Source organism: Hipposideros armiger, unplaced genomic scaffold (genome assembly GCF_001890085.2).
Source record: "Hipposideros armiger isolate ML-2016 unplaced genomic scaffold, ASM189008v1 scaffold_208, whole genome shotgun sequence".
Lineage (NCBI taxonomy): Eukaryota > Metazoa > Chordata > Mammalia > Chiroptera > Hipposideridae > Hipposideros > Hipposideros armiger.
The window spans coordinates 736,685-750,694 of record NW_017731558.1 but is presented as its reverse complement, the minus strand read 5'-3'; the positions used below and the strand labels follow the sequence as shown (position 1 = coordinate 750,694).

At 39.3% G+C, this 14,010-nt stretch overlaps 1 protein-coding gene across 4 annotated transcripts in view; it reads left to right on the top strand.

Annotated features, from left to right (window-relative positions):
* Positions 1 to 12,064, top strand: part of SUGCT (succinyl-CoA:glutarate-CoA transferase) — a 798,083-nt gene extending 786,019 nt beyond the window's left edge. For 3 of the 4 annotated variants that reach the window (XM_019653840.1, XM_019653838.1, XM_019653836.1), the window contains one exon: positions 10,629 to 10,703. Coding sequence is in view for 1 of the 4 variants with exons in the window: in XM_019653837.1 (XP_019509382.1) it covers positions 10,629 to 10,792 (164 nt within the window). In the remaining 3 variants the exon portion in view is untranslated. Of the gene's footprint in view, positions 1 to 10,628 lie in introns of all 4 variants that reach the window. The other variant, XM_019653837.1, reaches the window with a different exon arrangement.
* Positions 12,065 to 14,010: the final 1,946 nt, after the last annotated feature.

Sequence of the window (14,010 nt, the reverse complement as noted above, 5' to 3'; positions counted from 1 at the left end):
ATATATATATATATATATATATATATATATATATGTATATATATAAAACTTTCAGCAAAGTGGGAATAGAGGAAACACCTCAACATAATAAAGGCTATATATGACAAATACACAGCTAACATCATATTCAATTCAATCTAAAAAATCTAAAAGCAGTTTCCTTAGGATCTGGAACAGGACAAGGATGTTCACTTTCACCCTTTTTACTCAACATAGTATTGGAAGTCCTAGCGGCAGCAATTAGACAAGAAAAAAAATAAAAGGCATCCAAATTGGAAAGGAAGAAGCAAAACTGTCATTATTTACAGATGACATGATACTATACATAGAGAAGAACCCTAAATATTCCACCAAAAAACTATTAGAACTGATAAATGAATTCAGTAAAGTAGCAGATCAATTAACATTAAAATTAATTAATTTAATATTAATATTAAAATTAATATTCAGAAATTGGTTGCATTTTTATATACCAATAATGACCTATCAGAAAGAAAATTAAGAAAACAATCCCATTTGCAATTGCACCAAGAATAATAAAATACCTAGCAAGAATTTTAACCATGGAGGTAGAAGACATGTACTCAGAAAACTCTAAGACATTGAATAATGAAATTGAGGAAGATATAGGGCCGGCCGAATGGCTCAGTTGGTTAAGAGCTCACTCAAGAGTTTGAGCTCTGAGCAACAGCGGTTCGAGTCCAGCCTGAGCTGAGCAGCTGCTGAGCTGCCACCAGGTAGCAGATGGCTCAGCTAAAAAAAAAAGAAAAAAGAAATTGAGGAAGATACAAATAAATAGAAGGCTATATAGTGCTCATGGATAGGAAGAATTAACATTGTTAAAATGTCCATACTAACTAAAGCAATCTATAGATTCAGTGCAATCCCTATCAAAATACCAAGGACACTTTTCACAGATCTAGAACAAATAATCCTAAATTTATATGGAACCATAAAAGACCCCGAATAGCCACAGCAATTTTGAGAAACAAGAAGAAAGTTGGAGGTATCATGCTAGCATACTATATGAAGCTATACTATATGGATAGAGTAATCAAAACAGCATGGTACTGGCATAAAAAACAGACACATATATCAATGGAACAGAATGGAGAGCCCAGAAATAAACCCACACCTATATGGTCGATTAATCTATGACAAAGGAGACAGAATATGCAATGGGGTAAAGACCATCTCTTGAATAAGTTATTGGGTAAACTGGTCAGACACATGCAAAAGAATAAAATTGGATAACTTTTTCACACCATATACAAGAATAAACTCAAAATGGATTAAAGGCTTAAATGTAAGACCCTAAACCATAAAACTTCTAGAAAGAAACATAGGCAGTAAACTTTCTGACATTACTCTTAGTAATAATTTTGTTGCTATATCTCCTTGGGCAAAGGAAACAACAACAAAAAAGGAAAACAATGAACAAATGGGACTACATCAAACTAAAAAGTATTTGCACAGCAGAGGAAAAAATCAACAAAATGAAAAGACAACCTACTGATTGGGAGAAAATATTTGCCAACAATATATCTAATAAAGGGTTAATATATAAAAATTATAAATAATTCATACAACTTAATATCAAAAAACCAAACAATCCCATTAAAAAATGGGCAAAGGACCTGAATTGACATTTCGCCAAAGAGGATATACAGATGGCCAATAGACTTTTGGAAAGATACTCAATGTCACTAATCATCAAAGAAATGCAAATTAAAACCACAATGAAATACCACCTCACTCCTGTCAGAATGGCTATCATCAATAAATCAACAAACAAGTGCTGGTAAAGATGTGGAGAAATGGGAATCCTCGTGCATTGTTGGTGGGATTGCAAATTGGTTGCAGGTGCTATGGAAAACAGGATGGAGGTTCTTCAAAAAATTAAAAATAGAACTACCTTGTGACCCTGCAATTCCACTTCTGGGTACTTACCTGAAGAAATCCAAAGCACTAATTTGAAAAGATATATGTATCCCTATTTTCACTGCAGCATTATTTACAATAGCCAAGAAATGGAAGCAACTTAAGTGGCCATCAATTGACTATTGGATAAAGAAGAAATGTTATATACATACAATGGAATATTACTCAGACATAGAAAAGAATGAAATCTTACCATTTGCGACAACATGGATAAACCTATTATGCTAAGTGAATAAGTCAGGAGAAAAAAAAAAGAAATACCGTACGTCAGACAGAGAAAGACAAATACCATATGATTTTACTTATATGTGAAATCTAAAGAACATTATAAATGAACAAATAAAACAGAAACAGACTCATACATACAGAGAACAAACTGATGGTTGCCAGGTAGGAGGGGGGTGGGGACTGAGTGAAAAGGTGAAGGGAATAAGAAGTACAAATTGGTAGTTACAAAATAGTCATGGGAATGTAAAGTACAGCATAGGGAATATAGTCAATAATATTGTCATAACTATGTATGGTGCCAGGTGGTACTAGACTTATCAAGGGAAATCACTTGACAAATTATATAAATGTCTAACCACTATGCTGTACATCTGAAACTAATATAACATAATATTGAATGTTAAATATAATTAAAAAAAGAAAATGTTTAAAAAAACCCTCAGCATCAGGGATGTTGGAATAAACACAATTGCCTTGGAAATATATTGTTTGGGATAGGACATTTAGATGCTAAGACACTTTAAATTTACATGCCCTGGCCAAAACTCTTCCCTGAATTCCAGACTTGCATAAGTAAACTCCCACTGACATTTCTCCAGGGATATCTTATAGGCACCTCATACAGCATGCACAAAAAAGAATTCGATTACTGCTTCCACCCAAACTTGGCCATGCAATTCATTCAGTCTTCTCCATGTGGTAAATAGCCCCACCATTTGTTCAATGTAGAAACACAGGATTCTCTTTTTGATGCTTCTCTTTCCTTCCTTACCTACCTTCGTCTGTGCACTCCATCAGTGAGCCCCCATTTCTATTGCCAGAATAGCCCTCAAACACATTCACTTTTCCCAAACTCTACAGGCACCATCCTAGGCCAGGCCACCATCATCTCTTCTGATCTACCCACAACAGCCTTCAAACTCATCCCAATGCATTCTCTGCCTGCAACGAGAGCGTTCTGTCATAAGTCTTGTCACTGCTCTTAAAGCTCCGGTGGTTTCCCACTGAACTCAGAATAAGCTCAAACTTCACTTCTATAGCCTCTGAATTCCTGTGCATTCTCTTCTCCAACTTCATCTAGAAACTTCTGCCAAATTATGTTCTATGCACATTGGATCTTTTTCTAGTTCCCTGAACATCAAACCTTTTCACACTGCCAGGGACCTTCTTTCCTCCACTAGTGTACTGATCGCTCAGTTTAAGGCTCAGCTTAAAGATCATCTAATCCGTTTGGCCTTATTACATATCCCACTTAAAATAATCCTTTACTATCACAATGGCCCTTTCCCTCTGTGCCTACAATATTCTCCTCTTTTCAGGTAAGTTTTTTAACAATTGTATATTTTCTATCAAATTTTAATTATTTATTTATTTATTTATTTATTTGCTTATTTGTTTATTGTCTGTCTCCCAAACCAGAATATAAATTCCATGAGAGTAGGGCCCAGGTGTGTTTTATTTGCTAATATATATCTATCTAGATCATACTGCCTAGACAGGGATAGGTACTCAAAAATTATATATAGAATAAGTTAGTGAATAATGAATTAATTAAAATGACATAAAGAGTATTTATTCAAATATCTTTTTTTTTTAAAGATTTTTATTGGGGAATTGGGGGGATGGGAACAGCGCTGGGGAATTGGGGAAAGGGGAACAGACAAGTTGCTGTCGTTTTGTTCTTCATTCTAGCCGTGGAGGATGTTGCTTCACTGGCCCAAGTTGGCACCATCATTGCGCTCTTCCCAGGTGAGGCAGATCGGTCGCCGGCTTCTGGACGGCCGCTCACTGCGGCTGTTGGCCGCTCACGCTGGCTGCTGGCCACACACGGTAGCCCATGGCAATCCACTGCCACAGGGACTGCAGCCCACGCCGTCGCCGGCGACTCATGGCAGCCCAGCTCCAGGTTGAGCTGCTGTTCAGCATCTTAGCTGCAGAGGGCAGTGTCACTGGCCCTCATATGTGGGATCCGAACCGGGGCCCTCTGGCATCCCAAGCGAGTTCTCAACCATCGCGCCACTCGGCCGGCCCTCAAATATCTTTAATTGTTAGAAATCATTAAGTCAACAAATTTGCACTAAATGACAGAGCATGGACCATGGATTCTGACATATAAGAGATCTTCCCCTGATTCTATCACTTATTTACCTGGGGAACCTTAGACAAACTAACCAACACTTTAAAGGGCCTCAGTTTTCTGATCTGTAAAATGAACGTTATAATAGTCTCTATTTTATAAAGCATCGTGAGATTATGCAATAAAAAGCACAGCCTACAATCATTAAAGGTGTTTAAGAAAGGCTGCTTGGCATTATCTTTATTTTGTGGGACTGTGAACGGCATTGAAGATCCATCAGCAAACACAACTGGCATTTTTCTGTCCCCACAGAGGATAGATGACTAAATAGACAATTTAATGCACAATGCTTATTGCTGTTTTAAAGGATGCACAGGTAATAGGTGCTACTCAAATGTTCTTGGTATCAAGGTCAAGTGGATTTTCTTTGTTATAGTCCATCAATTACTTAAATCTTGCCACATTGTAATTTGCTTCATATTTGAGTTTTTATTTTCTTAATGCAAATTTTGCTTTCATTATTAATGTAATTTTATCTCAAGATTATGTGTTTCCAACATTTCATTTATACTAGTTATACAACATAGGCCCTTTTTGCCTTCTTAGACTCCCTTTTTGAAGGCCTCTGTTCACTCCCATCTACACCTCATTGACTCTCTAGGCCTGAGCTATCACCCTAGGGCCTTCCTTCCCTCGCTGCTTGGTTGGTTCTCACTGAGCACCAAATTTTTCTTCTATCTTTCACACCCATGTTTTACTGGAGTCAACATAATGAAAATTTCAAAGTAAACTTACTTAATCTTTGTAAGTTTGAAAATGCATTCATATTTGATTAATCATTTGACTAGATATAGAATTCTAGGTTTAGCATCATTTTTGTTTAGATATTTTGAAAGCAAGCTTTACTTTCCTGTCGTTTCTAAAACAAACTAGTGAGATTAGTCTATATTGAGACATTCAATCTTTCTGCTTTCAGTCCTACTTCTGTTCTAAGATCTGTCTCTCTCATAATTAATGGTTTTAAAAGCAGAGGCTTTTGAGGAGCGAAATGGACAATTTGACATCTACTTCCTCTCAGTCTCCTTGTTAGAATCTCCTGGGCTTTAATGCTTTCTACCTCTTTTAAACCATGAATATGATCCCATCCATGCTGTTCTTATATTTTTTCAATTAGCTCATTCACTAGTGATACTCCCTCCTATTCTCTTCACTCACATGAAGTTTCGGTTTGCTTGTTGAACTTCTGTACTTCCATTTTAGTGGTATTTTGGAAGAGAGTGAGGGTCATATGTGTGTTCAAATCCCCCCCCCCCGGTAAAACTTGAAATCGCTCTACAGTTTGCCATCATTTAGATGCACTGTAATGTATTTAACCAGTGCCTAAGTTTGGGGCATATTTTCCTATTTTTTTCAATATTATAATTATTTGACTTTTTTATCTGGAAGGAAGAAGTTGGAGATGGGCTAAAGGGGGGAAATAAATGAAAGAATGAAGACCTAAATACCTAGTTCTAACAAAGGTTACCTTTGGAAGCAATGAGCAGGTGGAAAAGTAAAAGGAAAGTATAGAATCCCCACACAAAGAACCCTCACAGGCTGTAGGTTAGAAACCCATGTGAGAAGGATAGAACTGTTAAGGGTATTAAGTACATTTAGAAATTTGCATAGATTCTTGCCTATAAAATTTATTCAACAATCTTTATTATAGCCATAGGAAAAAAAATTTTTTTTAAAGATTTTATTGGGGAATTAGGGGAGGGGAACAGTGCTGGGGAATCAGGGAAGGGGAACAGACAAGTTGCTGTCCTTTTGTTCTTCAGTCTAGTCGTGGAGGACGTGGCTTCACTGGCCTATGTTGGTATTATCATTGCGCTCTTCCCAGGTGAGGCATATCGGTCGCCGGCCCCTGGACGGCCGCTCACGGAGGCTCTTGGCAGCTCACACTGGCTGCCGGTCACTTAGGCCGGCTGCCAGCCACTCACGGTAGCTCATAGCAGCCCACTGCAGCTTCACTGCAGCCTACGCTGTTGCCAGCGACTCATGGCAGCCCAGTTCCAGGTCGAGATGTTGTTCACCATCTTAGCTGTAGAGGGCGCAGCATCACTGGCCCTAAGGTGGGATCCGAATTGGGACCCTGCTGCTCAGAGCTGGCATCCCAAGCCAACTCTTAACCAACGTGCCACTCTGCCAGCCCAAAACATTTTTAAAGCAAAATTTCTCCATCCAAGGGTGTGGACGCTTACATTTAGTTGACAAATTTCCCCCCAGAAGGACTGCACCAATTTGCACTCCTACCAGTCACCAACCTTTTAAAAACAATAAGAAATATCCACAAGATTTTCTAATTTTATAAACAAAATTGTATCTTATATTCATATGCATTTTTTTGATTATTACTGATATTAAATATTACCCATATTATATTACTTAAGTGCTCAAAACAACCTTCAAAAGGTATTGTTAATCTCATTTTAGAACTGTGTAGACTGAGACTCAGAGACTTTAAAAATTTTCAGTATCACACAGCTTACAAGTGTTTGAAAGCATACATGAACATAGATATTACCTTGCCAAAAATGAATTTAAGAATGTGCATCCTATCTGCTCATCTTTTTTCATTGGAAGAGCAAATTGTTCATTCTTTCTGGATGTCAGATGTAAATAATTATGTCAAATATTTTCCACTCTTTGCAACAAACATATTCTCAGAACCCTTTTCTCCTATTCCCTTTGTGCAAAGCTTGGACTGGGAGGGATGTTGCTGGTACACTGGATTCTTGCACAGGGATGTAAGAACAGGAAATTTCAATTAGCTCATGAGAGCTTAGCTTTCTCTGGGGTTTACTTTATTTGCTTCATTTTATATTCATATGTCTTTATCCAAGCAAGTGTAAAAATGTACCAAATAATGCCATCCTATCAACCTAAATTATTTAAGATTTTTAATGCAAAAAGTTAAATACATTGTCTTCAATGTAACTCTGGAAGCTATCAGGAAAGTATGGTAGACAGTGGGAGTGACACAGTTGAACTTCCCTTTAGTATGTCTGGACCTGAAGAGTTTTCTCGTACCATCATTTCATGGACGTTAAGAGTCCAGGTTCTTAGTACTTCTATATGCTATAATATGGATGGATCTCAAAAACATTATGCTGAGTGAAAGAAGGCAGACACAGAAGGTCACCTATTGTATGATTCCATTATATGGAAAATACAGAACAGATAAATCCATAGAGACAAAAAGTAGATTAGTAGTTGCTAGGGGTTGGGGAGAGTGAGGAGTTAAGAGAAACCATCTGATGGGTAGAGGGTTTTACTATGGAGTGATGGAAATGTTTTGGAATAGATAGAGGTGGTTGTTGCATGGCATTGTGAATGTGCTCAATGCCACTGAATTGTTCAGTTTAAATTCGTTAATTTTATGTTATGTGAATTTCACCTCAAGAAGTTATTTTTTTTAATGTCCAAGTTCTCAAACTCAACAGACCTGGACTTGGATACGGACTCTATCACTTCCTAGCTGTGTGATGTTGGGCAAGTTATTCTCCTTCCCTAACCTGAACCCTAAATCTAACAACCCTTTTAACCTTAAACCCCTTTTCCCTCCAGTACCCATACAGGACTATTGTGAGAATTATATGAGATAATATACGTGCAGCCTTTGGCACAGTGGCTGACACATCATAGGTTATGAGGAAACGGTAGCTGGTACTATAGCAATATGGTAAGATAGCAAAATGGTAGCTGCTATAGCAATAGCAGTAGGAGCTGTGTTCCCGCCCAAATTCTCGATATATTCAAGTGACTACTTTCCAGTTAGAAGTCTTACTTCAGGTAATGCATTTAGGAAAAAGTCACATAACATTAACTTCAGACGTGTATTCCCTCAGTGGAGTTCTTTTAAAAGGCAAGTTTTAAATTGAAACTATTGTTAGTTAATGTCAAAATATAACCACATCTGAGAAAGTAAGGAGTAAGGGGCTGCATCCCTAAAGCACCAAACCATCAGCTTTCTCAGGAGAGTAGCAACGTGTGCTCCTTTACTGAAAAGTGACCAACCTGTGAAAAAAGTCACACACTGGGGTTCAAAAGGAAGTGTGAGAAGAAAAAAAAATGGATTTCACTTATCCTCAGAGAAGGAAAACTTTGGCAATCAGTTGAAATTTGCCATTTATCTGCAGTGGGTGGTATGTGTTGAGCAGAGGTTTGGCCTGATGGTGTTAGGGGGCCTGGGTCCTCTAGCTCTGTCAACAATGGCCTCTACGACAGCGCCTTTTGTTAATGGGATTCTTCAAAGAGCTTGCAGCGCATTTGCTGCTTTCCTGACTGACATTCTGTCACCCACACAAGCTTTGGTTTTATTTGTTCTTCTTACAGGCTTCTCAAATCAAGAGGAGGCTGGAAAAATTTTTATGAGATAGAAATGCACTGTTTTGGAGTCTTCTTGTGACTACTTAACTTGTTTTCCTGAAGGCTAATCAAATGAGATATAAAGGAAACCCAACATCAATACCATTTATTGAATGAGGCAGCAAAGGCAAATTGCACCCCCCAATGTCAGTCCAGCTTCTCCATGGAAGAGCGGAGAGTGAAAAGAGGCTGCTATGGTTGTGGAAAGTGCATGGCCTTCAACAGGAGACAGTTCAAAGGGACATGGATTTGTATCCTTGTGCTATTAATTATTAGCCATGTGACCTTGAGTAAAACCTTAGCTTTGGGGGCTTTAGTGGCCTTGTGTAAAGAATGGGACCAATAAAATCTGTTTCCAACACTCATTGAAAGTATTGCCAAGTTACCTTGCTTGTAGGGCTCAGTGCTCAGCAAGTGGCTAGCACTGCAAGGCCGTTACCCTTCTCAACACAAGTTTCAAGAGAGATGTGATGGCAGCTTTTGTCACAGACAAGCCAGAGGGTTCTGTGCAGTACTGTGGGTTAAGGAATACTTGCTGTCATGAGCGCCTGGGAGGGCAGTCACCACATTTCAGTCTCTTCCTGAAAGTCAAGGGGACATTAACCCCTGGGCAAGGCCCTACGTCCCTGCGTGGTACTCATGACACAAACGGGCAACAAAGTCCCGACACACAGGTTCAGGTAGAGTGAGTAACACAGCTTTATTTGGGAACCATGTCCCTCCAGAAGTCAATGCTCTGGTAAGCCCAGAGGGTTATACAGGATAAAATAGAATTTAATAACCAAAATCCCAGAGTCAATCGAAATGGAGAAGGTCCCTGGTCCAGGAGAGATGACTGGGCCCACGACGGGTCTGAGGCATGCTGGTCTTGCAAGGAAGACCTTCGGAGAGTCCCAGAGTACCGTGGCTTGCACCTTGCAGAAGGTCTTAGCCAGAGCGCCCAGTCAGACTACTCATGGCATTGCTCTTGAGCTCTGCTTTCATCCTCTTTTCCTTGGACTTGTTTACCTCTTAGGTGATAACCAGAAGTTGTTTTGGTGAACGTGTTTACCACTCAATTTTGTTATGCTCAGTTTCAGACATAACCATAAACATGTTATTTTCATGTATGTACTCTACACATAAACATGTTTCTTTCACTTAACTCTTATCAGTCTCACACCTACTGGTAAACAACTTGTGTTGCAAGCCTCGATCCAAAAACAACCTTGTTTATAAACAACTAGTAAACAAGCCTCAATCCAATAACAACCTTGTTTATAGTATATTTTATATGCTCTATACACTTGCCTAGTGCTTTCTGTCCATTACCTTAGTTAAATCCTCCCATCAGGTGTGTGTAGTAAACATCATATCAAGTTTACAGCTGTGGGACATAAGGCTCAGAGAAGTTACGTAGGTTTCCAAAATGGCTGCTAGAAGCTGTAGGAGCTAATAACAATGGGACTTCCACATGTAGCTTCTACCACCAAAGGCTTCAGCCAGGGCCTGACTGGTGTTTAGTTGATCCAGTTTGTTGAACTCAGTCTTGGAACTATACAGTAAACACTGAATAGTAAAATTTTGGGTTGTCTTCACCTGGGCTCAGATTTCCAGCTTCAGAAAGACGCTATGTATCTGTGGTCATTGTTCCCTTGGACCTAGCGAGTTCACTCAGTTGAGCGCTCTGCCCCTCAAGAGTCCCTGTGTCAGGACTGGCAGCTTCTGAATGGCCAGGGCACATACCAGGCATGGACGCGCAGGCCCCTGCAGGGTGGTGGGAAGGTCCGCTGGCCACTGGACAGCTGGGTGAAACGGAGTCAAGAAAAGCCACATGTGAAAATGCATTTCTTTCCAAAACGATGGAGCATCTGCAAGGGTGTAACGGGCAGTGACATTCTTGGCATTCACTGAAACCCCCCAGGCTGCGTGAGTAATTAATCTCCTAGGGTTGGTCAGTAACAGGTTTCCTGTGTTCCACCTCTTTTGACAGGCCCAGCTGTGAGATACAGTAAGTTCAAGATGTCAGAGGCCAGGCCGCCTCCCTTGCTTGGGCAGCACACAACATACATCCTGAAGGAAGTCCTCCAATATGATGACAGGGCCATCGGCGAGCTGCTCAGCACTGGAGTGGTGACCCAACATGAAGCCAAGTAACAAAGGAAAAGAGCTCTTTCTCAAAAACCACAATGTGGATGTATTTTGCTGGCAAAAGCAGTACTCCTTCTGGACCCTTCTCCCCAGTTCTGGTGCCTGCAACTGAAAAGAGGAGTTAGATAAACTCCAGGCTTCCTGACTAGTATTTGGCTTTGGTATCAATGAATCCAGTGCTTTGTGATGTATCCCACCTCTCATTCTTTACCATCCCCCCCCCCAGATAATAGATTAATTGTGGATTTGTGGGACTTTTTTGGTAGAGATTTCTTTTCTGTAAAATTACATTTCTCATTCTAATTACACTAATAGCCTGAACATTTTCCCTCTTCAGCCCATGAAGTTCTGAAAAAGAGCAGATCTCTTGACATTCTTTACTTGCACATAAAGTCCTCATTTAAACCTTTGTTAGAAAGTCAAAGCAATAAGCAGAATGACAGTCTCAGTGATTGATTTTAAACAGAATAACTTAATTTTGAGCTCATGAGCCCTTTGTTAATCTTTAATTTAAACCATGGACTTTGCAGATGGCCATTATAAAACTGAGCTCCATTCTCCCCCATGGGAGTAAATATTTGCTTTATGCTGTATTTCTCTGACTATTTCATGATACGTATCAGAACATTAATTTCCACCAATGAATTCTGGGGTGTAGGTATCTATCTGCATTAGGGGGGTGAAGAGTGGTTCTTTAATCAATACCTTATTTGAGCCAAGTGCAAATGCAACAAATTTTTTATATGAGTATCAGATGACTATCTAAGTTTTAAATAATATATAAATAATGAAAAATAGAATGAAATGAAAACAGTTTGTGGTATTATGGGTACCCACTATTGAAGAATGCATCATGCTTTGATACTAAATATTTGTATTTAAGCACTTCAGTATTTGTCAATGAATTCAAGAATAGAAAACATCTTCTGTTCAGAAGATGGTAACTGAATTGTATAGATGTTCCAGAATACACTGGTCAGACTGCCTATCACCCACACCCGGGAGACCAAGGAATCAGATCACTCCCACAATCAGTGTCCTGATATGATTGATCTCAATCCACGGCTGTTAGGCACACACATATTTTAAAGTCATGTCATTCTATACCAAGTGGTAATGGAAAGTTAAGTTACAGATAGCTCTTTCAAACTGTGATTTACAGCTAGTTTCCTTTCTGTGTTCTTTTTTTATGGGAATGATTTCAGGCATTTATCCATGCTGTAAGCCCAAAATGTGTCTAGAATCAAGGATTCCAAATAAAAAGGAGATGTCTTCTTACAAGGCCTCATGGGACTTTTTAGAAGAATGCCTACTAATTCTTGAAACAGCTATTGTCCTCCCTGTTTTGTGCATTGTGCACATCTTATTCTGAAGAACTCCTGCTGTTATTCCACTAGTTAGGATTTCATCATATAAGGGTAATTGTTGCCTTCTGCAGGACTTTTCCCCCATGGATAATTCATAGATATATATTTGGAGACATTCACTTCAGGCCAGACATCTAAATAAAATTCCTTCATGTATATAAAACTAGAAATGAAAAATGATAAAAGGCTGAAACTACATATCTTGAAAGAGAGATCCACCATTTTTTCTACTGATCCAAGTAGATATCTTGAAATGCAAATTACTTGGTTACTGAGCAGTGACCCTAAATATATGGGTAACCATATGTAGGAGGATACTGATCATTTAGAGAGGGTCACAAAATGCTTCTAAAACCTTGAGCTCAATCAAAAGTGCAGTATTCCTACATAGCAGAGTCACATTTGGAGACTGTCTCCAGTGTAATCACGTGTGTAGCTATCCAGATTTCCACCTACACAACTCATAATGATTCAGGAGAACTTTGAACCTGTTCATCATCCAGCAGAAAGCATTTACTCTCATGATTTAGTGAGAGATATAATTCAGAATATGTTTCAAGTTCAGATAGATGATTAGTCCTGAAAGAAACATGGTGCTTGCTAAAATTTCTAGCAATATGCCCAGATCAGGTCATGCTTATAAACAAATGTGCTGTTTTAATTATCAGGGCCGACTAGCTCACACATTCCCTAAGCTGAACACACTACTAAGACACCATATACTTAAGTTCAGTTTGTGTCAAGGCTTGCCTTCTGGCAGGTTTGTGTCTGAGACTGGCCTAGAAAAGTCTTTGAGACTTAGTGGCTTAATTATTGTGGAAGTGAGGGTGTGTCCACAGCAACTAGGCTTCTCTCCCTTGATTTTTCTCTGAAACTTTTTGCTGCCATAGTTCTCTGGTTACTCAAGCATGATATTCTCCAACATACAGTCTGATATGCTGAATGTTTCTCTAGAAGAAGAGAAATGAGTATTAACCAACTTCGTGTGACTACCCCAGTGTTCGTTTGTCTTCCATCCATGTACAAAGGAGGTCTTACATAGGCTATTTCAGGCTGGCTCATTCAGCTACTGAACCTAGATAGCCCACAATGAGAGCTTTTCCATGAAGACTTCATGATCCCTGTTTGTAGCCTTCTTCAGGGAAATTCACGCCCACTCCTATCCCACCTGAATTTGATTTCACCACTGACTCTTTTGTCCTGTGATATTGGCATGTTGTCTACTTAAAAAGCTTTATAGATGTGAGTCTTGCTTGTCACTCTCCCACATGGCTCAATGCTGCCTTCATCCATAGGACCCGTTCTCCAGATAATGGACCTAAAGGTGTGAGAAAGAACCCCAGCTTGGGGCTGAACACACTGTCCAGATCTTCTGCCTCTCCTCTGACTGCTTACCTTTGATCCCCAACTGACAAAGGAGAAAGGTGGAAAAAGGGCAGCTTCCTCACTCACCATGTATGCCCTGAACCTGGGATGTTCATTTTCATACTCGTCCCCCAAGATTATGATATTCTTCCTGCATTTGCTTCTATTCTTAGGAGGCTGCCTGCTGTAGGGAGCCCTCACCATTGGTGAGATTCCTGAGACATGATGGGCCTAAGAAACAGTTGTTAACCTTGATTGTAGTATCAATGATCCTGAAGAGGCCAGAATACCAAGCTGTCTTCTCTTCCTTCTTGATTTTTGTGGTACAGTATTGTTTGAAAAGGAGAATGAAAAGATTCAGAAAAAAAAATGCATATTTCCATTTCAAATAGCAATTGGGAAAACAACACATCACAGAGTCTCTTATATTGAGGTGTTGATGTTTTCTCAGACATCAGGATAAAATTTTATTTCTTTTTACAATCCTAATAT